Source organism: Prionailurus viverrinus, chromosome C1 (assembly GCF_022837055.1).
Source record: "Prionailurus viverrinus isolate Anna chromosome C1, UM_Priviv_1.0, whole genome shotgun sequence".
Lineage (NCBI taxonomy): Eukaryota > Metazoa > Chordata > Mammalia > Carnivora > Felidae > Prionailurus > Prionailurus viverrinus.
In genome coordinates, this window is record NC_062568.1 from 133,617,486 (window position 1) to 133,644,645 (window position 27,160).

The 27,160-nt window shown below is 44.0% G+C and overlaps 3 protein-coding genes across 9 annotated transcripts in view; 2 read left to right on the top strand and 1 right to left on the bottom strand.

The window, feature by feature from the left end:
• Nucleotides 1-78: 78 nt before the first annotated feature.
• On the top strand, nt 79-27,100 carry CNN3 (calponin 3). The gene is made up of 7 exons (XM_047869642.1): nt 79-369; nt 21,111-21,232; nt 21,431-21,497; nt 22,227-22,364; nt 22,740-22,856; nt 24,535-24,681; nt 26,000-27,100. Exons 1-7 carry the CDS (start codon nt 313-315, stop codon nt 26,339-26,341), a joined length of 990 nt encoding a protein of 329 aa, XP_047725598.1. The 5' UTR covers nt 79-312; the 3' UTR covers nt 26,342-27,100.
• Nucleotides 390-14,811, top strand: LOC125172116 (40S ribosomal protein S7-like). Its single transcript, XM_047869643.1, has one exon. It carries the CDS (start codon nt 13,811-13,813, stop codon nt 14,441-14,443), a length of 633 nt encoding a protein of 210 aa, XP_047725599.1. The 5' UTR covers nt 390-13,810; the 3' UTR covers nt 14,444-14,811.
• The window catches only part of SLC44A3 (solute carrier family 44 member 3), a 116,681-nt gene continuing 106,517 nt past the window's right edge, over nt 16,997-27,160 (bottom strand). For 4 of the 7 annotated variants that reach the window (XR_007154596.1, XR_007154600.1, XR_007154601.1 and 1 more), the window contains one exon: nt 24,676-25,730. The gene's annotated coding sequence lies outside the window, so the exon portion shown is untranslated. Of the gene's footprint in view, nt 17,540-21,207; nt 21,315-24,675; nt 25,731-27,160 lie in introns of those variants that run through there. The other 3 variants (XR_007154597.1, XR_007154598.1, XR_007154599.1) reach the window with 3 other exon arrangements.

The following is a 27,160-nucleotide window of genomic DNA, read 5'->3' on the forward strand; positions in this document are numbered from 1 at the left end:
CGGAGAGGCGGGAGGAGGCGGCTCTCCATTGGTCCGGCCCGTCGGCCAATCCCCGAAGGCCCGGGGCAGGAGGCGGGGGCAGTTCGTGGGGGCCTCGGGAGCAGAGCGGGAGGCTCTGCGGGACCCAGTCGGACCGAGCCGCCGAGGCACCGCCCGCGCTCCGCCGCCGCGTCTGGGCGTCTCCTGCGCCGCCCAGGGGAGCGAGCTCCGAGCATCTCGCGCTGCGGCCACTCCTCGGGGCCAGGAGCGGGGAAGACGAGTACCAGAAACCCCCAGACCCGAGCGCAGCCTCTTCCCGCCTCGCGAACCACCATGACCCACTTCAACAAGGGCCCTTCCTACGGGCTCTCTGCCGAGGTCAAGAACAAGGTACGCCCGGGCTCTGGTGGGGCGGCCACGCCCAGGGCGAGGGGTGGGAGGCTAGATGCCGCCCGAGGGTCCCTGGGACTGCGGCGGCGCTGGGCCGCTCTTCTCCTCTGCGCGCGGTGGCTGTCCGGCTACGCGGGGAGGAGACGTCGGGGCGGCGCGAGAGTGGCCGCGCGTCTCGGTCCTGGCCCCGGGCTCGAAGCGCCGGTCTCCCAGGCGCGCTCTCCTGGCTTTGTTCAGCGCCGCGAGCCAGGACTGGCGGCGGGCGGTGGGTTCCCGGGCTCCTGGAATCCCGCAGCGCCGGCCTGCAGCTACCGGAGCCGGTCCGTGGCTGCAGGACGCGCCCCTCCGGGAAGGGGGCGCTCCTGCCTGGTCATTCGCCCTTAGGTGGGGCCCATCGGCGCGGCTGGGGACCCGGCAAGCAGCCCCCGCCGTCCTCCCGGGCCTGGGCTGCTGCCGGACCGTGCGTCTTCCCTCACCCCAACCCCCCGGCCGAATTCAGCCACAAGCCGAGTCGGGCGGTTACGTGGCCAAACTGGGCCCCCCATTGTTCCTTGCCTCTTCCCGGGGAGGGGGGCCGTTGAGCGGTCCACCGACCCCAGGGACCCCCGGACGCTTCACAGTTTCCGAATTGCGGTGCCTTGAGGCAAATTAACTGCTGCTGCTGCGGAAAACAGAGACAAAGCCTGAGTGCGCCGCTTTGGAAGCGGTATCTGCTGTAGAGTTGAGATTTTTTGTAAAACCGAAGTTTGTAGTACATTAGACTTCAACGGTATCAAGGATATTTTCGTGGGTTGCTTTTGTTTTGGGTATGTTTGCCGAGGCGGGTTGTAGTGTGGAGTGATTTGCGTTTGGAAACTCTCAGCTTTGCCCCTGCCTAGCATTAGGAATGCATTGGGCTTATCTTTGGGACTTTTGGTCTGGGAAAGAGATGAGAGGCGTCCCCCCTCCCCAAATCCTCTCCTTCCTTCCTCCCTCCCTCCCTGCATTCCAAGCCCATGACATCAGGGGTTTCTGGGGGGAGAGAGCAGCCAATCGGCGCGGAACTGCGCACAGAACGCTCATTGTCTCCTTTCTGCTGTTCTGGCCAAAGCGCCACAAAGGAGGGCTGCTGTGGTTTAATTCCCATTAACCTCCCGGGAGCCGAAGCACGTCAGGATTGCCACCGCACCGTCCGACCGCTGGTAGAATACGCTGGCATTGTCAAAGCTGCAACATCCCAGTGTTGAGGGTGCACGCGGTGTGGAGTGAATTATATAGAGGCAATGAAGCGCACCGTTGTCAAACCCCAAGGGAGAGTTATAGCTCTTCTCCCCCCCCCCCCCCCCCCCGTTACAGCCTGCGCATCCTGATTCAGTTAATAAATTCTGAACAGTCTTTGAGGGAAAGAGTTGATTTTAACCTACGAATCCAACATTGGAACGTTTGGGTTCTTTACTTTGTCTAGTGCGTTGCCCTTATTCGAAAATAGTTTCCTGAACATTTTTTTTAAGAGGACAGAGAAATGGTTTGTGTCTGATTGTTCGGTTCTTTCCAGGGTTTACAAATGGAGCTTTAGGAATCCTTTCAGAGGAATCCGCATGTCCAAACTGTTGGATGTGATACCCTGGCCTGGCGTGTACACATTAATTTTAATTCGCCCTTGTGATTCTTGGCTGGGGACGGTTGAACGGTTGAGTCTCTACCTTTTGCATTGTAAATGAGGTCCTGATAACTTTGGCAGTCCTTCAAGTGACTTATTTTTCTTGGATGTTCATATTCGTATTAATTTCTTTTTGCTGACTAATGAAGCAGCTTCTGCCCTTTTCCTCCTTTTTATTGAGCAGACTGAAGGAATTGCACACACTGGCTAGGTCACTGTAATTGTACATTTTTAAAAACAGTAAAACCTCAGTTTTCAGAGCCTTTGGAAAGTTATAGCTTCGAGTTTCTATAACTGCGGGTTTATTCCTTTAAGCACAAAAGGCATATTTTAACTACCCCATTCATTTATATGGGCCCTTCATACAGTACCCTTTCATAGGAAGTCTTTTGATCTTAACAGCACAGCAGCCCCTCGAGGTGGGAGGGATTGCTGGGGCTATCCAACATCGTTTATAGGTCAGGATGCCAAAGCTCAGAAAGGGTGTGATTTGCTCAAGATCACAGAAGAGAGTTGGAATATTCTAAGAATGTAAACTCTCAAAGTGATATCTTAGTGAAGTAGTTAGGGATATTCTACTACCAGTCACTGTTGTCTGCCCACCCTCCCCACTTTTGCTGTCCACCTGTCACTTCTTGACATTGTAATTACTCATCCAATGCTGTTTTCATCTGCTCTGGGCTTGGAAATCAAATATCCATGTTTGGTAAGGCTTTTGTATGAGATACTGCATTTCAGCTGTGGACACAGTGCCAACAGAGGAGTGGGTATATGGAACATGAACTTTGACACTGCTTGGTTTGGACACTTTTTGATTTCTTCCTCTGTTTTCTTTATGTATTGCATAACTGATATGTTGCTTAAATGTAAGGTGTGTTTTTCCCGCCTCTTAAAACTTCATTTAACAAAGTGGAAAAAGTACAAACGTCCTCAGGAAGCAGTGTGGAACAGACCTTGGATTCAAGCAGACATGGGTTCTAGTCCTCCCTCTGTCACTCTGCCTTGTATGATGTTGGGCAAGTTCATGGATGTATCTCTGTCCCAGTTTCCTAATCAGTAAAATGGGGGAAATTATAGTTACCAACCCTAAACACTACGGTGAGATGTGTCTGCTTGTAGTACGTACTCGGTGACTATGTTGTAGCTATTAGTTCTTAGTAATTGAAAATTAGTATCGATATTCTATTTCTTAGACTTGTCACTGACTCTGTAAGTATTCCATTTCTATTAAATAAGCCTTTGGTCTTTTTATATTCCAGCTGTGAAAGCAGTTCGTCAATGAATTGAGGAAATCTTTGATCTTAAGTACTTTTAATTAGTAAAAGTGCAGGGGAAAAATCTGTAAACTTAAGATATTTATTTGACAAGATGATAGATAATACATGGCAAAACATATCAGACTTACTTTTTCTTTTTTTAATGGCAAAAGTTTGAAAACAGCCTAAAAAAGTAGAATCTTTCAGCATGGACTGTGAACTGCATCTTTAAACAACAAAAGGGTCAATAACTTGCAATCTGCAAAGATCTTAATAGAATAGTAGGGTCAGGGATAATACAGATAACACGGAAGCTGGTGTAGATAATTCTGTGGGATATGGAAACACTCATAAAGTAGTAAGGTCCTGAAAAGAAAGAAACAGAAAGAAAGAAATAGAAAGGAAGAAAGAACGGAGTAAGGTTGAGCCAGACCCCCCACTGCATTTTGGGGACCAAAATGAAAAGGAAAACAGTTTTGTGCCTTTTAAGCTGTGAGAAAACATGACGGGTCCTCAAGGAAAGCACAGCATTTCCTGACGCTTGGCTCTGAACAAGATGTTGGAGCCAGTAGACCTCCTTGTAAAGTTGAGGATGCAGGGAAGCATACCCTCCCTGGGCTCACAGCAAATGCTGTGGGGAGCTTATAGGTCCCAGGGAAGGTGGAGGAAGTGGGTGGAGCTGAAATTACCTCCGTATCTTTGAGGGGGGTCGTCTCTCTGAAATATTAAGAAGAATGGGAACTGGAATGAGCGTTCTCACAGTTTTCTCACCTGGAATGTATGGTTTGAGCAAAATAGCTTCTTGCGGAATCTTCTTGGTTGCAACAATGGTAGACCTCAACGGTTAAAAATCATGTTGGAAGACTTACTACTAAAATTGTAAATCACTGAAGAGTAAGTTAAACAATCATATAGTAACAAATAGGACCAAATGTCCCGCGAGGCCTGCCAGCCAGCCTGCCTTTGGACAAGCAGTTGCTCTAAGAGTGTTCCTGATCACATTAACCCCAGGTGATTGTGGACTCCAGCCGCAGATTGCACCCTAAGGTGGTCTGCCTGGTAGAGCACCGGAATCATGGTAAAAATGTAGCTGGGTCTAGCTTTAGTTTGTTGTTCCACAACCAATGTAGGGCTTGAACTCACAACCCTGAGATCAAGAGTCGCATGCTCTATTGACTGAGCCAGCCAGGCGTCCCCAGACATAGGCTTTTAATTCAAAGCTTTTCTTTACGGTCTCTTTCCACCAGCCATAGGGGTTCCAGTCTTATTCATTGATGAGCTACGTCAAGATCTGTATTTCAGAATACAACTTGGGATATAGTTGATGCTTAATAAGTATTTGTTGATTTAATGAATTTATCCATCAGGAGTAGATTTTACCATCTTTAAAAATTGGAAGTTAACCCTATTATTCTTCGCAGTAGAATTCTGTAGTGCAATGTGATAATTTGGAAGGACAAGGTGATTTTCACAGATTGCTTTTCTTCAGTTTGTTTTATTAATGTTATACTGGAAAACTTATTAGCAAGATAATTCCTGTGCTTTTGCTGAGGCTCTTTCTTAGACTCCCAGATTAGGGAGGAACAGTAGAAGGCCCCTCTGTAAGGCTCTGTGGGATACCTGCATCTCCCAAAGACCACTGCAAAGTGGTCACTCAGTGGATCTGGCCTCCTGTGTGGGAGATGCCATTGTGGTTTACCTGCCCTCTTTTTTTCCTCCCCCTCTCTGGACCAAAACAGTTTAAGCAAATACATTTGCTAAATTGAGAAGGGGTACCATGTTTCTTCTCTAAAATGCTGAGACATATTTACTCTGGAATTTTAATGAAGATCATTATCAAGTTCACTGTGCTGTGACCCACAGCTTTTTACACTCTTTCCTTTGTGGAAATTGTACTATTTGTCTGTCTCTATCCACCCCTTTAGATTTCAGAAATAAGCTTGATGGGGTGCCTGGCTGGCTCAGTTGGTGGTAGAACATGTGACTCTTGACTGATCTCAGGGTTGTGAGTTGGAGCCCCATGTTGGGTGTAGAGTTTACGTTAAAAAAAAAAAAAACAAAACTTGATGAGGAAGATGTCACAAGTACTGTCATCAACCAGAGGTGCATCCTTCCCCCTGTACCGTTTCCCTTCCAGGTTCGGATCATGGGGGTTAGTGAGTATTTTCACCTAAAAGTGTTTTATGAACCGATCACTATTATCTGTGACATTAAAAAAAGAAGAAAATGAAGCACAATTGGGTGGCTTTGGTTTTTAGCCAGTTATACCATTACACCCAGCAGAATGAGAAAATGCTTAACTTACTCTCTCAGTATGACTAGGTGGTGGGAGAGGGCTCGTCCTTAGAGTTTTTTGGCAAGTTTCATTTTATTCTAGGCATTAGCCTCCTACAGCATATATTCTGTGTGTGTTGGTTCTTCCTAACCCTAAACTCCTGGCCATACTGGGCTTTTAGCTGTTATTCACACATCCTTGTGCTCAGGTTTTTGTTAAGGATTTCTTGAGCCCAGAGTAGATCCTGGTTGTGGGGCCTGAAGCATATGCAGTGTGGGAGGGCGGAACATGTCAGTCATTCCCAGAAATACAAAAATACCTGGCAGATTTTATAAAAACATATGACCGTGGGAATCCTTGTGAACTTGAAGATACCTGGTTCTTGTCAGTGAGAAAGTAGATTCTCGTGCCTAAGACCGTGGACTACGGAGACTGCGTTTGAATCTTGTTTCTGCCCCTTACTCTGCGACTCTGGGCAAGTAACCTGTGTTTCATCTGCAAAATAAGGATATGGAAATACCTGCCTTCATAGGGTTGTTGGGAGAAGTAAAATAGACAGCCCTTGTAAAGTGTTTAGAATCATGCCTGGAACTATAAGCACACATCATGTAAATGTTTGCCATTGTTCCACGTTGCTGGCTGGTTCTCTGCTGGTTACGTTCAGTCCTGTGTTCTACTGAGCTTCTCTTGTTTTCTAGATATTGAGATTATCTCCAAGACTTGGACATTCATTCAGGAATCTGTTTGTATCTGAATGAGGCTTCTGGCACATAGGGGACCACAATGCCAAACAATACCTCTGGATTTCACTTCTGTGTCCAGAATATGATCTGCCCCTAGAGTCCTTATCCAGGACTCCTTCCCCTGGTAGCCTGTGCTCCCTCTGTGAAATGCCGGGGTTCGAAGCCTGTTCTCATTGTGTCCACATTGCCCCCAGAGCCAGGTGCTTCTCGGAGAGCTCGAGGCTTTGCTTTCTGGCCATGTTATTATTTGGCTTTTTCTTCTTAAGAGATAGATTTCTGTTAAACAAGATAAGATGCCTCTTTCATTTCTTGCTTTCAGATAGGGCTCATATTCCTCCACAGTGCACTGATGAACATATTTACCTCTTTGTGTTTATTCATTTATTTTTAAGATTTTATTTTTTAAGTAATCTCTCCACCCAGCGTGGGCTTCAGCTCACAACCTGGAGATCAAGAGTCACATGCTCCACCGCCTGAGCCTGCCCCTACCCCTTTGTGTTTAAATCTTGGTTGCACTGGAGGCCTTTAGTGTCAAATGGTCTTAGGAAGGCTTCGCATAGACCTGTGTGAAGGAAGTCCATGGGCCCAGAAGATGTAGTATTAGTTTTCCCCCATAAGGAAGGGAGGGAACTTCTTCAGCATCTTCCTTCTGCCAACAGGAAGCTTCAGGGTATGAGTGCCATCAGTGGCCTGCAGTGGGCAGGCCAGGGGATTGGAGGCAGGAGTGCAGGGAAAAGAGATCTTTGGGTGTGGAAGGACTCTTTCGGGTGAGACATAACCTAAGCATTTATGGCCATTTTCCTCTCCTCGCTGACACGTTTCCAGGGGATCCTGGCTGTGGAGAGGCTAGACAGGGCTGGCCAGGACTTCGTTGTTTCTCTCCCCTTCCCAAGTGTTTGGACATTGATCTTTCTTCATTATCCCCCGCCTCTCAGCCTGCTTCGTGCTACACAAGGCTCCACAAATGGGAGAGAGAGTGTGTGCTTCATGATCGCAATTTTCCCTCCCTCCTTTTGTTTCACATGGGAGGAAATTGGAGAGAAAATAATCAATACCATGTGTAGTAAGTCTCTCATAATTCAAACATGTGATTCTACTTTGAATGCAAAAATAGCAACAGCAATCATAGTTCTGATCGAGTACAGAAATCATACTTAGGTTAAACGTCATATTGTGAGCTTGTCAGGGTCCTTGGCCTTCGCAGCTAAGCCGGAACTCTGGGGCCGTTCTCGAGAGTTCACGAGAGTTCACGTATGGCCACATCCCTCCCCCTGAATGGGCCCATTCTCTGCTCTGAAGACTGGGAGGCATTTGTCTCTGCTTTTTCCTTACCTTTCTTGAGAGACCTGTATGTTGTAGAAATCCCTCAGCCCCACCTCATCTCGGCCACACATACACACAGGCGTGTGCTTTGCCAGCCAGGCTTTCGTTTTGAATTTTCTTCCCCTCTGGGCTTGATTTTTAAATTTTCTTCTTTTCCATGACTGCTCTGTTGACACCCTTTCCTGCATTCCGTCTTACAGCACCTTCTAAAACATGCCTGTCGTAGGAGGTTCCTTTTTATAGGGGCCCGTGGAGGAGTTAAAGTGTTTCTCGTCTGAGACATCTCTGCCAAATATCTTCTTATGAACTTTTGAACCACGCTGGCAACGCCCTTTGAGACTGCTGATTCCCCATGGGCTGGTTTGAATCAACATTTTCTCGAACTCTGCAGCATGTTCATGGTGCATCAGTCTGATGCGGTGATGGTGGTAGAGGTTGCTTCTGGATGCCCTCTCCTCCTCTGGGAGTGGAAAGGACTTCATGTGGAGCCGCAGAGGCCCAGCCTGCTGCCTAACCCTCCTCTGGCTGGCTGGCAGCACAGCCTTCTGCCAAAGGCTCAGTGTGCAGCATAGACACTTCCTGTCGGGCTGGTTCAGGGGGGTGGGGGTGGGAGAACATTAGTGGAGGAAAAGACGTAGGCTTTGGGGCCAGACCTGGGTCCAAATCCCTGCTGAGCCCATGACTTTTGGACAAGTGATCTCTGTATGGACACAGTGCATCTACCTTGGGGCACCATCTTCCTTGCCTGTGAGAACCTCTTCTCTTTTTCTGTTCTGATTTTGTGACTGAAATATTTGTTGTGAAGAGTGCAGACAGTGAAGTAGTGAAAGTATCCTGTATCCCTTACCCCCCACCCAACCACTGGTGCAACTTTGAATATCATTCGACCATTTTAGAACTGAATTGTAGTCTTTTGTAGAGATTCTGGTTACTTATTCATTACCTCCCTTCTGGTGGATATTTCCTTAAAAAGTACTTGTGTAGAAAAGCGCATAACTGTTGACCTAATACATAAAAGTGTTATAGGTAGTACCAGATGACGCTCTAAAAAAAATTAGTTTATCCTTCCCACCAAAGGTGGGAAAGAGAAGGTGGTTCTCTTGGTGGTAAACCAAAACGATATCAGAGCAGGCTTGTCAAAATTCAAGTCACTTGTTTTAGTTCATTATTATCAAGTCACGGGTCACTGACATCTGTTGACGCCTACTGTCTCAGTCACCCCGCCACTCAGGTGTGAGTTGGCAGCAGAGTGAGGTGGGGGCATCTCTTTTACAAATTATTTGATGATACGTAGTTTTTAAAATAGAAAGTCTAGGCAGCATCAAGATGATTTCTTATCAAAATGGCTATCAAATAGTGTCAAGTGATTGTTCGTATGATGTTCTGAGTTTGAAGGAGGAAATCTTGATGGTATCTGGACAGGAGTGGCCAGCAAAGCACACATAGAAGGGTAAGGGTTGACATTTATTGACTTCTTCATGATTAACGTGAATTAAATCCTTGATTCTTCCCAACAACTCTCTGATGTTAAGTGCTATTGATGATCTCTGGTCTACAGGTGAGGAGGTCCCAGCACAGTAGAGCTGGGATTTCAACCAGAGCATTTAGTTGCCAGAGCCCATGCTCTTAACTGTTTTAATCAGAAGCCAGAACTCAGGGAGAACTTGCATCTTTCAAGGTGAAGAGGAGAAGGCAGACCAGAGACGGAAGCTCTAGGATGAAGTTCTTTAACAAGCGGCCACAGGGAGGGGGATTGGAGGGGCTTTCCGGAGTGCTGCAGAAACAGGCCACTGGAGTTGGCTACTGAGGGGTCACTGGTGACCTTCTGAGAGATGGTCTTCCATAGAGGAAATTTCCAGAGATGTTAGGAAGAAGTACTCAGTGAGGAAATGGAGAGGTTTGTCATGAAATGAAAGAGAAAACAGGACGGTGTTTGTAGCCGGCAGCAGGTTTAATCAAAGATTGGGTCACCTGGGTGGCTTAGTCGGTAGAGCAGGAGACTGATCTCGAGGTTGTTAGTTCGAGCCCCTTGTGGGATGGAGATAATACTTAAAAAAAAAAAAAGTGATGAGTGCTTGTCGTGATGAGCATAGCATAATGTATAGAGAAATAGGATCACTGTGCTGTATACCTGAAACTACGTAACACTGTGTGTCAACTGCATTCAAAAAAGGGGGGAAAAGGCACTTTTTCAGACAACATAGGGGGTGGTGTGTGCCCACTGATGGACCAAATAAGGGGAAGGCCTTGGTGTGCACTTTGTGTGGTACCAAAGCAATAGAAGGAAGAAGGTTCACTGTGAAAAGCTGGGAAGGAGCAAGAAAGAGGACCGGGAAACAACTGAGGTGGGTGAGACCTCTCCTCCTCCTTACCACCGTTGTGTTCCCCTCCTCATGTGAAATCAGGGTGTTCCTTTGCTCCTGGCCTTGTTTTCCCGGAGCCACTGGGGTCTGATGGTGCAGGCAGCAGCAGTGGGAGGGGACCGGCCAGGCTGACGCCTGCCTGTGGAATATACTGTTGATTCAGCTGCCGCTCTCTGCTGAGTCCTGCTGAGGCCCCTTTGCAGCCTGTGTACTGCTCTCTGTCCTCATTCCCTGGGCCCTTCATCTGGAAGGGATGCAAAGTTGGGTTTATTTTGTTTTTGTGCCTGGATGTCTATAGCAAGCCTTTATTACATAGTCTCCAAGAGGCTTTTTTGTTTTTTTTTCTCCAAGAGACTTTTGCACAGCACGCTGATGGGGGATCCAGAGCTTCCAGAGGAACTTATTTTCCCTTGCTCCCTGCTCTCAGATAGCATTAGGTTGGGTAAAATGTGCAGTTGGCTTTATTGTTGAGATGTGGAGGGCGCCGTGTGACCTCATCACGGGGTCTTCTTGGGCTTCAGGACTGGAAAAGGGAGCCATGTGGAAACGTATTTTTTTAACGAACTCTGTCAGTCTTGTAACTTTTTCCTTCTTTGTTGCAGTGTATAAGAAGCCTGGGCCATAGTTTGCATCTGTCCCGTCTTTGGTGGTAGTTGTGTAGGACTTGGTGTCATGAAGGTGTTTGAACCTTATTTTTGACTTCATCTTTTTTCACACTCCCCATTAAAGCAAATCAAACCAAAAACCTTTTTACTTAGTGTCTCAACAAGTTGGGTATCCTATATCTTCATATGCTATTTCATGATGTAGGTCATACAATTTTTTAAAAAGAGGAAATGTGAAATCCCGTCCTGCTTTTTGAATGGAAATTTCATATCTAATTTTCACTGCGAAGAAAAAGGCCCTGGCATCTTGCACAGTTAATATATCCTTAAGACTCCTGTGAAACCTCACTAGCAGCATCTAGCCTGTGTCTAAAGTGAGGTATTTCAACTCTGTTCTTCACCGGTTGTGTAAAGCCAGGTCTCTCAAAGGGACAGACTCCGCTCTGGTTAGAAAAGGCATTCAAGATCTGAGACCTAGAACTGGGCCCCCAGCAGGAGCTCCTGATGTACTGAGGGCTGACCAGAAGGCTGGGGTCTTGCTCCTCCTTGGCCTTCTTTCTGCCCATTGCCCAACAGTAGCTCAGAGTAAGGGGGCAGTGTGTGTTTGACTCACTTTTGGGGTGGACAGCTGGGAGCACTTCGATGAATGTGGTCAGCGATCTGGGAGCAGGGAGCATTTCCCAGGTTGGTAGAGATGAGGTCCGTGTAAATACAATGTACACTCAGGGCTTTGGAGGTGGATTTCATGCCTCCTCAGGTCACAAGGCCCGTCCTACTAAGCAGACTTGCTGTATAGTCGATGAGGAGTGAGTATACATTCTAAAGCTATGGAAGGAAGACTTCCTGCCTTGATGCCCCTTGTAATGAGAGAAACCAAGGACAATGTTTCAGTGCCGACCATGTGGCTGACTCACAAGTTATTCAGGAGGCACCTAGGTGCCTACTGAGGACACCAGTACCTGAAGATGTAGATGGCAGTAAAAATGGCAGATGGCTGCAAGTCTGATGAGCGATGAGTGAGGCGGACCCTCAAATATCCTAGAGGTGAGGTGAAGGAAGCAGAGTGTTCAAGAGCACCTGTTTTCATCTCTTTGACCTGAGGGGCTTCTGTGACATTCCCCTTTCAGCAGGATTTCTACAGCAACATCAAATTCAAGACCCAGCCAGCCTCCTTCCGAAGCAAGAGAACGTTCTCCAGCAGGTTTTCTTGGGGGTCTCCTTCCCCCTGTGCTTCGCTGGCACTCACGTGCTCTCCATCCTTACATGCTGATTGTATGTCTCCTTAGAATTGCCACATACTTGTCTTGGGTCTGCCTGCAGTGTGGCATTCAGAACAGATTGACTTCCTCTTCTACAGGACTTTCATCTAAATATTCAGATGGTACTAGCCTGTTTCTTCTTCTGCCCCCAAAGTCCCTTCTAGGTTATATATAGCCATTCCTGGCAAACAGTCTCTCATTATAGGCTGTGTATGATTTTTCTGATCTTGTCCCCATTCAGTTTGCCCCTTCTAGAAACTGTCGCCCATTTGTCAGTGTTCCCTTCTAGGCTGCAGCACTCAGAATTCATCACGGTAATGCCACAGATATGGTTTAACCTACCAAAGTCCAGTGGGATTATTAACTAACTCCTTTGTTTGACTACAAAGCACTGAGTCATTCTGTTTTGATCACTGTAATGAGGTAGATGAGGCACCTCCATGTCAAAGGATTCCAATCCTTGCTTGGCAAGTTGGTTTTCCCTCTTTATAAAGTAAGGGCGATGATAATTGCATAAGGTTTTCTAGTTTACATGCTCCTCTCACACATGTTTTATTTAAGTAATCCTTTCCTTGGCTACCTCATAGAGCTGTTATTATCAAGCAAATAACACAGGCAATAGTATTTTATAAAGAATTGTATACCTGTGCAGACCGTTAGCTTTTTTTAGACAGAGTTGTTTAGCTTATTGAGTATGCATGACGAGTTAGTTCTAAAACTTTGGTGCAGGATTTTACATATACCTGGGATAATTTATTAAGTTAGGATGTTCTGAATCTGAACTGTGTTTCTTTTGAGCTATTCCTAATTTAATTTTCTATCCGTTTGATAAGTATGTCCAATAGTTTCCAGATTGCCAATTGTTAATTTGTTACCAAGACAGAAGAGAACAGATCTAAATCTAAGCCTCAAGGTACATATCACTGGAAGCTCCTCCTACCTTGACGTAGATCAGCACAGCGGGCATGGTTGTTGCTTCTGACCAGGCCCTACTTCTAGAGTTACTAAACTGGACCTAAGGAGTGCCATGGACATAGGGACTTTTATGAGAAAGTAAAACAAATATGTCCCTAGTGGTCCATCTAAGATTACTAGATTGGTAGATCAAGGAGATGTGGCGCCTGTAAAAACCAGCAGTATTCAAATGCAGATGTCTTTCCGAAACAAGATAGATCTTTAAATCTGTGGCATTTCTCTAGTTGGGTACTACTACCAATGGATGAAAAATCATTTGTTGAATACCTACTTTGCGCTAGGCATGGGCTCTAGGGGTACAAGATGACTAAAGCCTGTCTTGTCCCCAAGGAGAGTACAGGCATGTTAGATGTGTCTTGCATAGGTATGCTGGCTCCTGGCAATGGATGGCTTTCTCTACCCACCTCTGCCCAGGTACCTGCACACTCTGTCTCCAGGAGTCCACTCTAGCATGACAGCCAGGCTCTTCAGCCTATAGTAGAGAGGTCCTTGCCTTTCGGGTGGGGGGTCAGGAAGCAGCGGGCCCTCATGCAGGTTCCTGTTCTTTTGTTTGCCAGGGCATCTCACATCAGTGAGCTGTTTAATCCATGCATCTTTGTTCATCGTTCTTTCTGAGTCTGGATTCTTCTGGGAATCCAGCCTCTGTGCTCACTCCCACCTTGTTTAATTGAAATTTCAAAGTCCAACTTTTAACTATATATATTCTAAATTGTATATTCTAAACTGAAGGTCTTTTTCTAGTTAGAGAAGGCAAAGTTGACATTCTGTTTTTTCTGCATTTTCTTATTTATTAGTTATGCGGTTTGCTTTATGCATTGGACTAACTCCTCTTAGGGCATTTTAAAAACTTTGTCAGTTTCATAGTATTGGCACATTGAGCCATAATATCTTTGCATTTATCTGACTATACGTGTTCGGAGAGAAAAAATTGTGCTGGTGCCGTATGCTGACATGTTGATCTGAAGGTCCAGCTGTACCTCTGAGAAAAGGGCCCGGCTTTACAATGCATTTAGGCTCTTTCTGGGCCAGCGCTCTCACCAAGGAGAAGGCCATGTTCAGTTTGAGCATGAAGATCATGAGGCCCAATGACAAGAAGCTGGACAGCTTCATGTCCGGCATATACCAGGCTCTCCTCAAGCTGGGAATGAACTCGGACCTCAAAGCCCAGCTAAAGGAGCTGAATATAACAGCAGCCAAGGAAACTAGAGTTGGTGGTGGTCCAAAAGCTATTATCATCTTTATTCCCGTTCCTCAACTGAAATCTTTCCAGAAAATCCAAGTCCGGCTCGTCTGTGAATTGGAGAAAAAGTTCAGTGGGAAGCATGTTGTCTTTATTGCTCAGAGGAGAATTCTGCCTCGGCCAACTCAAAAAAGCCATACAGAAAATAAGCAAAAGTGTCCCAGGAGCTGCACTTTGACAGGCGTGCACGACGCGATCCTGGAGGACTTGGTTTTCCCAAGCAAAATTGTGGGCAAGAGAATCCACGTGAAACTGGATGGCAGCCAGGTTATAAAGGTTCATTTGGCTAAAGCACAGCAGAACAATGGGGAGCACAGGGTTGAAACTTTCTCTGGCATCTATCGGAAGCTCACTGGCAAGGATGTTCACTTTGAGTTCCCAGAGTTTCTGTCGTAAACAAATATGATTTAAAAAAAGTGCTGTTAGGTGTCCCTCTTGTTTACCTGAGGCAGATCTGGTTTTCCATAGCCCTGGAATATACTCATTTGCCATCAGATCTTTAGCACAGTTCAGACTGTGGAAGGAGTCTCAGATTCTATAGTGACCTTGAGGAAGGCATGCAATCTACCTTGACCTTCTTATCCCAAACGTAAAAGTGATTTTTTTCTCTAGAATTCCCACCTCTATCACCCTTAAGATATAAATCTGTTTTAGGGCGCCTGGATGGCTCGGTCAGTTGAGCAGCCAACTTCAGCTCAGGTCATGGTCTCGCAGTTTGTGAGTTCAAGCCCCGCACCGGGCTCTGTGCTAACAGCTCAGAGCCTGGAGCCAGTTTCAGATTTTGTGTCTCCCTCTCTCTCTGCCCCTCCCCTACTCATGCTCTGTCTGTCTCTCTCAAAAATAAACATTAAAAAAATTTTTTTAAAGATATAAATCTGTTTTTCAAAAAGTAGTTACTTTATCCTTTTCATCAGCAATAATCTGAAAAAGAACGAGAATTGGGGATGCAAAGACATGCAGGAGTGGGCATGCTGATGAGTGGCAAAGGGCAGTATCCCAGATGAGTCCCAGTGGAACTTTTTGAATCATAGACAATAAAGCGAACAGTTTGTAGTGGAGTTCGGTTAATAGTTTGTAATTTCTGTGCTCAAGCCGCTAAAAAAGGAGAGCATTAACTCTGATGTGTCAGGCATTGAGATGGGCCCTTCTTTACCTGTGGAGCAGGCTTCATTCTCACAATGGTCCTGGGAGGAAGACGACCTCCCTCACCAGGGTTGTTATTTACTTAGGTCGCACTAGAATTGGGAACACAGTTTTAGGAAGTTTTAAAAGTTTGATTTCAAGACATGTGATCTTTAGCTTGTTGTATCCACAATGTTAATACTTTAAAAATTTGCCAAGGGTGGGGAAGGTTAAGGTAGGTAAAAAAAAATGTTAAAGCCTCTTCATTGTCTTCATGAGGTATGAAGAATGGCAGATGCCGGGGGGTGCCTGTGGCTCATTGAATTAAGCATTAGATTGTTAGCTCAGCTCAGGTCTTGATCTCAGGGTCATGAGCTCAAGCCCCATGTTGGGGTCTGCACTGGGCATGAAGGATATCTAGATATCTAGATAGATAGATAAAAAGAAAGAAATATATTTTTATATAGCAGGTGATAAAGAAGGGAAGAGGCATCGTGGTATTTCAGGTGGAAATCTATTTGGTAGTCCCAGGGGGTTCTGTTCTTTATTTTAAGGTTTTATTTTTAAGTAACCTCTACACACAACATGGAGCTCGAAACCACAACTCCGAGATTAAGAGTCATATACTTCAGGCATATGCCAGCCAGGCATCTTTTCTTTATTTTAAACATCCCCTTTCTGATTACAATTTTTTTTGGAAGGGTGTTAACACTGTATTTAATAGGTATTTGTCTCTTTCCACTAGAATGTAAGCTTTTCAGGCGGAGACTTTGCCTTTGAACCTAAGGTATGTAGTAGCCACTTGAATAATGGACGGAAGGAAGGAGTAATGGAGAAGGACGTTGGAGGAAGAATCCATGAGGCACAGGAACTCTTGAAACAGAGGGACGCTGCACTGAATAGGATCGTACTTAGAGGGTTTGGGGTAATGCTGGGTTACCTTGGTGGTGTGAGACAGGGAGCCTAGTGATCTGGAATTGCCCGTCTCCAGGTTTTACCAAGCACTGTGAGAAGAATATATTGTGAGGAGTGCATGGGAAAGACACATCTTCATTCTTTCGAAGAATCTAGAACATCCCTGGGTGTAAGCGGGGCCATCCGACAGTTCTTGTTATATATATAATCACTGCCCCTCACACGGGTGCACCCCCAGCTTCTTACTAAATTGCACTTTGGCTGAATGCTCCCTGCTTACACTGAGAAGCACCATAAAACAGTGCACTTTGGGGTCACTTGTTGAGATGGTTTTGAAGCTCTGTTTCCCTCGTTGCTCCAAATCCCCTTTTAGGGATTTTGTCGGGGAACTTCTCAGACCTCCTTGGCTGGGAGGGCTTGGCTATTGGCAATGAGCAGGCTTTCGTCTGGTCTAGTGTCTCCCTTTACTGTTGAGGCGTCGGCCCTTGGGTCTTGTGCTTGTGAAGGGAGATGTAGTGTTATTTTATACTTGATTCGCCCTAATGTATGTGTGCACATGGCAGAAGTGGCAGACAGACAGGTGCTCACCTCTGGGAAGGGAGGAGGATTTGGCAGGGGGAGGGGAGGGAGGTGAAGAGAAACCTGTGCATTTTTACTGTCTCCATGCTCCTCAACCTTTTTTCCATCACTGCTTCCCCAAAGAAAGTTTTTAGATGTTTTTCCTAATTACCTCTTGACTCCCACCAGATTTAGTACAAAGGGATAGAGTTTGTTGGGGAGGGTCACAGGTTACCGTAAGGTCTATGGTTGTTTTCACTCCCACCACAAGAACCCACTGTTGTCCCTTTGCGGGGCCGTGTTACCCCCATTGAAAATGCACACTCTGCATGCTTCTGTACTGTTTATTTATTATTATTCTTTTTTTAAACAAGTGTTATTTTAGAGATCCAGGAGAAAGGTCATACAGCTAGAAAGGATTGAGCTGCCCTTAAACCAGAGGGTGACTCCACACTGGTTGCTCTTAGTTCTGAGGAGCGAGCCCAGGGAAGGGCAGAAGGCTGAAGCCAACTGGGCCTGAGTGGCAGCCCCAGCACAAGAGGAAGCGGGGGTGGGCAACCGAAGATACCAGGGGGGTGGCAGCAGGACTGGCAGAGCTCTGACTGGCCAGGAGGATGACTGGCAGGAGCTTTCTCTTCACCTCCAGCCCAGATGCCCCAGAGGCTTTTCTGTCCTCATTTGCTTCAACTTTGATTGTGTTTGGCAAGGGGGATGTTGGTGAGCTTTAGTTAGGAGCCTGCAGCGGGGGTTCTCCAGTGATGGTACCAAAGTTGTCCGGACGTGCACCTCCCCGGGAGAGGGGTCAGGAGGCAGGGCTCTGGGAAACGCTGCTGTGCACTTGAGGGACCCAGGCAGAAGGTCTGTGAAAGTGGCTTGGGAAGATCAAATCAAATAAATCTTGAAGAAGAGTAAAGAAAATGATGTTTATAAATAACTCAGGAGAGTGATTTTTTAAAATTATTTTATTATTTCAGAGAGAGAGAACATAACTAGGGGAGAGGGGCAGAGAGAAAGAGAGAATATCAATCTCCAGCAGGCTCCACACTCAGCGTGAAGCCCAACACGAGGCTCAATCCCATGACCCTAGGATCATGACCTGAGCCAGAATCAAGAGTTAGACGCTCAACCGACTGAGCTCCCCAGGCCCCCCAGAAGAGTCATTTTTAAACAAATCAGAGTGACATTTCCATGATGTATTAATGAAGTGAGATTAAGTAATCTTTTAAGCTAGTTTTCTTGTCAGCATTTTCTGCCTGATGTTCAGAAATTAAAGCTTTTTTAGATAGAAATAGTGAATAAGTGTTATTGGCCAGACCTTTTTATTTTTAATTGTTCTCAGTCCCTTGATTTTACAAGTTGTGTATATAAAACAGTTTAAAAAATATCCTCTGTAATTAAATATAACCATATTTGCTTGGGTTGTGTTCTGATACACTTTTAAAGGAAGCACGTCCGATTTCTGTGTCCTGTGGAACAGTGCTGCAGGCCGGGAGCTAAAAGAAAATTTGAAATAGATTTTTTTTTTTCCTGGATGATTTCATAGGAATTTTTTTTTTTCTTTTTAAACTCACAAGTACATATTCTGAAATTTTGAATTCTATTTAGCTGGGCTGTCCGCAGAAAGCTCACTTATTTTAAAAAGTGGTATTTGAGTAGAAAAATCCTTGCTGCTCCTTTACTTACAGTAAAATCCTAGGCCAGGAGCAACAGTTACAGGATGGGGATGCATTCCTACTTTTCATCTTTAGATTAGCACTTGGGGTCCTGAGCTTTGCCTGGATGTGCTTATGAATTTTTTTCGTGCATGTGCCGTGCATTAAGTCTGGAGATGGAGTCGGCCATCCAGAGAGCTCCAGCTTGCAACTAGTCAGTGGTGGAGTCAGGGTTTGAACCCTAATTCCAGCTAATTCCAGTCCTTGATTTTTCTCTCCTCACTCCCTTGATGAGAACAGTCCACAGGGAAGATGAATTTCTCTCTGGCTTTTCTGCTAGGATATTTCAAGTTAGATCTGTAATCACTTTGTGGTTTGGGGCATGGCATTGAATCTGTCAGACACATTTGCATAAAGGAAACATAAATATGCTTTTAGGGGTTTTTTTGTTGTTGAATAAAAATTTGTCTCATTGGGGCTCATCCCCCCCTCCAAAACACCCTCAGCCCCTCCAGCGTTACTTACATTTTTACGTTTGGAAAAATTAAGAGAACGAATTTCCCTCTAATTTTTGCTGGTTGGCCAAACTGTGTAGACAATTTAGAATGGAAAGAGACCTAGTGCGCTCATTGGATTCAGCCTTCTTTTTGTGTAGACAGGAAATGGATCAGAAGCTAGATGGATTGACTGTGAACTAGGGCCCATAGCAAGATGCGTGGAGCCAGCTCAGAGCCCTGGCCGCACCCCTCCCACCCTAGCCTACCAGGTTTGTCTTCAGATTCATTGAAATGCAACTCCTAGTTGAGTGTTTTGCTTTTGAAAAAAAATTCAACTGGGAGATTGTTTTCCACAGCTAACACTTACGGAGTGCTGGTTTTTCCTTTTCTTCTTTGCTGGTCCCTTTCCAGCCATACCACACACACCCCACCCCCGCCCACATTTCTAGCTTTTTTTTGTACTCACCTAGAACCAAAATCTAGTGTGAAAATCTTAAATTTTTTTCTATCAAATTATTTATTGCATTTTCTAAAGGTGCCATTTATCTAAATAGATATGTCCCCTATGTTGGGGGAGATACATTCATTATGTAAGAATACGTATCTGAGGTGTAATAGGAGTAATGCCTCCTTCCTGCTCACCAGAGGTGAATGTGTCCCGTTGGCAACACCTTCCATCATCACTGCCTCCTTCTTTCCTGTTCCCACATCCAGTAACCCAGACTGGCAGGAAATCCAAATAAATGTGGTGTTTTTTTTTTTTTGGGGGGGGGGGGGGGATGGAAGTACCAGAGGGCAGGCAGTTAACACACATTGTGTACTAGCTTTATATTGTGCCTGACCTTTTATAAACTAACCTCCAGGCCAAAATTTGATCCAGGACACCTTGCACAGCATTAGTTATTTTAACATGAAAATGTAAACTCATTGAATTTGCATTTAGAATTCTGGCTAAGTAAATCTACAGCTCAAATAAATCCTCCAGTAGCCTATGGGAGATATAGAGCCACTTCTCTAACTTGGGAGGAAAATGCAGATCAAGGACTGCTTCTCTCTAAATGATACAGTAATGAGTGGAATCCAATGATTCTGCCCTCCGCAGTGAAGACGGTGAATCAGAAACCCTGCCCGGCCGCTTGGTGGTGAGGGTTCGGGAGAGGGTTCCTTGTGGAACTAGAACTTGAGGGCCCTCTCCACAACAAACTATTTCAGTAATGAAACCTAATCATGTTTTATGAAAGCAAATGTTTCTGTGTTCATTTCCATTTCCATAGATGCTGCAACAGTCAGTTACAAGCTCATCATCTCTCCATCCCCCTGGGCATGATCTGCATGTTGCTGGCATTTCACCTGTGTGAGAAGAAAAATGACACATAATCTCTTCTTTCCAGCTGTGTTCTTCTTAATTGGTTGACCGACCTCTTTAATATTCCCAGGACAAGGAATAGCTTGAGAACTGGTTTTTAATAATATTTTGTGTAAATTTTATTTTTTTTTAAATTGAGGTTTCTGGTCTTATTATGAAGAGATCTTTGAAAATCTGTGTGTAGTAGGTTTTAGTATAATAGTATAGGATGTATGTTTGTAAATTGCCTTTATCATAGAATTCTGTTAAGTAAGGAATTTTTCTTTTAGTTGTATTAAATGTTTGGAAGTCAGGTAGTATGCTAGGTACACTAAGGGTCTAGAAGTGACTCCTGTGAGCTTATAGGATATAGACTACATAAACAGAGCTTCTTAGTGTAAGTTGTACTTACAGTACAACGGTCAGTACCAAGGAGTGCGTGCATGTGTGTGCACATGCACATGGTGTGCATTTGGCTGGATAGAGGCGTAGAAACACCAGAACCCTGCAAGCAGCAAAACTATTGGCTGAGATGCGTTGGCAGGTTAAGACACTGTGTAAAATAGGTGCATGTGTCAGAATCCTGCCATTCTCTTTTTTGGGAATGTGGTGTTTAATGACTTCATCTTTGAAATTTAATATGACGACTGCCATACTGTAATATGCTATTAACTCTTGTCACTTCCTGTGTGTCATGAGTGGAAATCTGTTTTGTTTTGATCCATAGTTTCTCCTTCTCAATCCCAGCTTCTCTCCCTGTACAAATTTTCTCTAAGAACCGCCTTAACCAAAGTTTTTTATTAGTTACTGAAGCTGTAATAGTTGGTTAGGTTTACCAGTGAATTCCAATGAGTGTAATTTACTGCATGTCACAGTTGTGGTCTTAATGGATAAGAAAAGTAGAGCAAGCTGAAGTCAGCAGTTTTTGATGCTTTAATGAAGATTCTTCCAAAGTTGGTTAACTTGTATTTCAGATCGCATCCAAGTATGATCATCAGGCAGAAGAAGATCTTCGAAACTGGATAGAAGAGGTGACAGGCATGAGCATTGGCACCAACTTTCAGCTGGGCTTAAAAGATGGCATAATCCTCTGCGAGTAAGTTTTGGTCATTTCTGTTCTTCTGGTCCTTTCCACAAGGCTTCCGTGCTGTCCTCCTTCCCAATCCAGGGTGTCAAGCCTTAACATTTCAGAAATGTTTTTAATGCTTTCTTACTGATGTTAAAGGAGCCAGCTTTACATTCCAGTCCTTGTTTTCGTATGAACAATAAATGTCACCTGTACTTTACTTTTCAGACTCATAAACAAGCTACAGCCGGGCTCAGTGAAGAAGGTTAATGAGTCCTCGTTAAACTGGCCTCAGGTAAACAGCTGAACCTGCAACCTCTGGTTATTCTTTATGCAGCGAAGATTTGATTAAAGTAGACATTTTAGCAGAAATTAATGCACATGGCTATATTTTATTTTTTACTCTGCTTCCATAATTACTTCGAATTAGTTCTGTGATTATTAGATCCTTAGCTTAGAAGTTGTATTTAGTCTGTCAACTCTTGGAGAGGATTTGACACAGCTTATACAGAGAAATACAATGGCTTTGTGCTAGACCATAATGATAAACAAGGGAAAAAGCAAGGAGTTTAACAACTAATGGTTGATTGTAGAACACCATATTAGGCAGTCTTAGTTCACAAATGGGTGTGGTTACATAAAATTGGATATTTTGACTATATATTTTGAGATAATAAATTATTAAGGTGAGTAATCCTGTACCTTTTGACAGAATTTTAGCCCTGGATAGCTCAGACAGAATCACAGAATTCTTAAAACTATCTAAGGAAGATCTTGCCTTCAAAGAACTGAAAAAAATGACTACGTAAAAATAAAAAGACCATTATGTGACCTACTGTAAAATACTCTTTATTTACTCTTTCCGTTTCCAGACAGAGCTGTGCTTAGTATGTATCTGGTCAAGACTCCTTGCCAAGTAACTTTCTGCCTGGCATCTTACAGTAGTCACGAAGGCTTATAATGTTTAGATAATGTGAATGTCAGTGTTCAGCTCCCAAAGTTATATGGCTCTTTTCCTTTATAGTTGGAGAATATTGGCAACTTTATTAAGGCTATTCAAGCTTATGGCATGAAGCCACATGACATATTTGAAGCGAACGATCTTTTTGAGAATGGAAACATGACCCAGGTTCAGACTACACTGGTGGCTCTGGCAGGTCTGGTACGTATATGTCTTTAATGGCTGCTTTTAAAAGTCCCACCATGTTGGTGATGAATTATGTCTTTTCTTTCCCATGGGAGTTCTGGCTAGGCGGGGAGCAGCCTCTGTCTCCTCCATAATTATTAGCTTTATGGAAAGGCTGCTGACATCAGCTGCCTCATATAAGAGAGCTTAATCAGAACACTTAACATTTCAGAGCCACAGGTATTACTGACTGGCCTTAAATATGTTTTTCAACCCCTCAGTTTGAGTATTACCTAGTGAAGCCTTCATCTACGGACAGTAGCGTTTCTTTGTTGTTCCTTCTGTGAAAAACTATTGGCAGAATCTCCACTTCAGTGTTCCTTTTTAGTTAGTGTGCAAATTTCTGTCTAGGCTAAAACAAAAGGATTCCATACAACCATTGACATCGGAGTTAAGTATGCAGAAAAACAAACAAGACGTTTTGATGAAGGAAAATTAAAAGCTGGCCAGAGTGTAATTGGTTTGCAGGTAAGCAACGTGTTACTGCTTGATTCGGTATTGTCAGTTCTCACCATGTAAAGTGTGTCTCTCATAAGTAAGGAATGGATGAGATCCATGCTAATGTAGGTTTTGGGGATGGATATGTGGTTTATATAATTTATGTCCATTCAAAGCCCCTGAGACGTTGATGATGGTTTCAGAAGAAACCTCAGGCATGCCATCAGACTTGACAATTGTTTCTCTAGGAAATGACTTTTCCTCCCTAATTACATTGTCTTTATTTTTTTAAGAAAACGTGTTTTATAAATTCCTAAATGATACTGACCAAATGAGGCAATTTTATAAAACCTCAATGCCGAAGTCATTTATTTGCACAATACAGCAGCCAAGCACTACTGGAAGTACTTGGTGCAGGTATTTTTTTCCCCTTCACATCGTTCCCCTGGAGAATGTCACGAAACCACCACTGAGAAGTGTGCCCTCGCGGCCACTGCATCATGTGAGGTGAATTTATTTTTGTACACTACAAAATCGTATCTGGTAAGAAACTGGAAACCTGAAATTCCAAACAGTAGTCAGCTGGTTAAATTATAACCGCACAGAAGGAACCAGAGTAAGGTAAAAATGATACACAAGAATTCAAAGATTAAGGAAAACAAATCAGGTTACAAAATACAATGGTCAGTGCGATCACGATTTTACTTTAAAGATGCACATGCCTATTTTTGAATGTACATGTATTTACATGCATGTGTATTGATAAATATATACACAGGTAGAGAAGATAAAGGTTTACAGATAATATCTGGATGGTAGGATTGTAATGATTTTTTTTTCCTCCCTTCCTTTTTAAGGAAAAAGACCCATCAGAAATGTGTCCCCAGCTAATAGAACTGGGTATATCGGTTGGCCTTAAAGCCATATTCTCAGTGGAGAAAAGAATTCTTGTTCCTCTGAATTTGGTTGAGTTCACATTCCTCACTCTTTCTCTCCGGTGACATGAGAGTTGGAGGAATAAAATGTGGTCCTTTTCCCATGAAGATGCTGGTGATCTCAATGAGACTTTAAAGAAGCCCATGTTGAGGTGCCAGAGAAGACACCTGGCATTTGCTGTCACTTTTTATACAAACCCCTGGAGTAGAAAAGCATGCTGCCTAGTCAGAGTGCCTCTGTCCCTTCAAGTGGCTGATGCAGTACCTCTTAATTTGGTTATCTGTGCTGTATAGACAGTAGGGAGAAGAGGATCAGGGGTAATTATTCATAATTCTGCCCTCTAAAACCTTGTTTGAGATTTTTTTTTTAGAGTGAGCACCTTGGGGGCGCCTGGGTGGCTCAGTCGGTTGAGCATCCGACTTCGGCTCAGGTCATGATCTCATGGTCTGTGAGTTCGAGCCCCGCATCAGGCTCCGTGCTGACAGCTCAGAGCCTGCTTCGGATTCTGTGTCTCCCTCTCTCTCTGACCCTCCCCCGTTCATGCTCCATCTCTCTCTGTGTCAAAAAAAATAAATTAAAAAAACGTTAAAATTAAAATAATAAAGTGAGCACCTTGAAAGTTGTGAAAGCATGGAGATTTTGTATCTAGCTAGCCTCAGCACAAAAAGGGACTTGTCAGTTGTGCCCCTCTGTCTTTTTAGTAGAACACAAAGTTTTGCTTGTCATATATGGTGGTGACCTGTGATAATCATTGCTAATTTTAACTTCAAAGATGGGAACCAACAAGTGCGCCAGCCAGGCAGGTATGACGGCCTATGGGACCAGGAGGCATCTTTATGATCCCAAAATGCAAACTGACAAACCTTTTGACCAGACCACAATTAGTCTGCAGATGGGCACCAACAAAGGAGCCAGCCAGGTAAGCAGTGCCTTTTTATACTTGGAGAAAAGAGTAGAGAAGGATCATTTAAATTAGCACTTAACTTACTCTTTTTTTAATGTTTAATTTTTAGAGAGGGAGCGAGGCGGGGGGGACATAGGGCTCTGTGCTGACAGCAGGAAGCCTGATGTGGGGCTTGAACTCAGGAACAGTGAGATCATGAGCCAAGCTGAAGTTGGATGCTTAACCAACTGAGCCACCCAGGCATCCCACACTTAACTAAGTTCAAAGGACGTATTTTTTGTATGGTATAAAGTACATTCCTTCAGGAAAGTTGGTTTTTTTGAGAAAGCAAAAGAATCAGAGGACCTTTCTATAGGAACACAAGTATGGTGTGTTGGCAGTCAGAACAGCTGGTCTTTCCGTCTAACCAGAAGAAAAGAGATATGTTTATTATAGCAAGTTTATTTCTTGCTCCAGATCCAAGTAAATTGCTCCTTCTAATGCCTCTGAAACTTGGTAGGTAAAATGATCTGGTGTTCTAAGGAGGAGTTAGGTGGGGCTCTAGCATGGTGAGAATGCCAGCATTCTAACACCATGCAAGATGGAAGTATTTCCTTGTTAAAAATAATCAGCCCCTCATAGGGAGGTTCCCATAACCACTGGAGAGCAGGCAGGGCTCACATCCAACAGGAGTGGGGGATAAGGTTTGAAAAAGCTTTCTCCTTGTGACCTAAAGTTGAGATGTCCTGCCACATGTGGCATTGTCTTGTATAGGAGCCATTCAAGTTTCCTTTTTTACCAGTTAAACCTGGACTGTCTGCTTGGCATAAATGGAGAAATGAGTTACTGTACTTGTGGCTGGCTCTTTGAGACTTCAGGCCTTAAGGACTGCTCGGCATAAGTTCTGCTGAATGTGTGATGAGCTTCTGAAATGGATGGCCTGGAGAGTGTATGTGGTCATAATAGGTACTCACATGTAACTCTCCAGGGTGCCCACATTACGCTGTGCTTTTTACATTGCTTATGTTGAATCCTCTCCTAAATCCAAAGTAGGTGGTATTTTCTCCATTTTGCACATGAGAAACCTAAAACCAAAAGTATTAGCTTGTTTAGAGGCCACCTAGCAGTTTTATAGCAGAGCAAGGATTTGAAGGAAGGGCTGACCTAGTTTGAAAGCCAGTGAGTATTGGTACTTAAAGATTCAGCATCAGGACTATTTGATAAGCTAGCTTTACCCCTGAAATGAAGTTATTATTACATTAGCGTTCACAATGTGAATTTCCTAACTTAGAAAATGTTCAGCAGAATAGATTTTAGCTGCTGTTTTCACTTTTATACTATGTTCTAATACCAGGCGGGGATGTTAGCACCAGGTACCAGAAGAGACATCTACGATCAGAAGCTAACATTACAACCGGTGGACAACTCGACAATTTCTCTACAGATGGGAACCAACAAAGTTGCTTCCCAGAAAGGAATGAGTGTGTATGGGCTTGGGCGGCAAGTATATGATCCGAAATACTGTGCCGCTCCCACAGAACCTGTCATTCACAATGGAAGCCAAGGAACGGGAACAAATGGATCTGAAATTAGTGATAGTGATTATCAGGCAGAATACCCAGATGAATATCATGGAGAGTACCAAGATGACTACCCCAGAGATTACCAATATGGCGACCAAGGCATTGATTATTAGATTTACACAGAGGAGCTCAGTATTTAGCCCGTTTTTATTCAGTGAGAACCAAGCTAGCCTTGAGTAATTTTTATCTTGTCTTCCTAAAACACTATTATGCTTATTGTACCTAAAAGAAATATTGCCTTACGTACATTCCCTTTTCCTTTTCTGCCTCTTCCCTAAATAGTTCCCTTTTAGTGCTGTAACAGTTAAATCCTACAGCAGAAGCAATAACTCACATATGAAGTAAAAAGGAATACTGTGAAAGGGGAGTACTCTTGTACAGCCAATTCTCTTATTAAAGACCTATGCATTTTTACAATCTACTTACTAGACTGGGATTTTCAAACAATAGGAAGCTTTTTTTTTTTTTACAGTTATCTGGTTTCTATGTGGAAGACTAAAGTCATGCTTAGAGCTAAATGTGGTCTTTGCCAACTAAATTTAAGATGCAGCATTTTAGAAATTTACATATCAATGTCTACAGTATTGTTTGCTAACTTTTAAATAAAGTCCTGATCCGTGTGCATTTGTGATTATATGTGTACTCATTCTCTTACCTAAACCGACAAGATCTTTTCAGAGTGGTGTTTCTAAAGGAGCGTGTACAAAATCGGCCTGCAGACAGTTAGGTCTGGGTGGTGTGTGTGCTCTTCCTGTTTGTGCCAATGTATCAATGTAGAGTTGCTGTTTCCTTCAACTGTATTTATTGCTGCATTTCTCAGCATAAACTTATCCCGTTGTATTTTTTATAAATAAATATTTTTTTTGAACATTCGTATGAGCCACAGGCTGATTATTTTCTGGCTAGCTACCAGATAGGCGAAGGCAGATTTT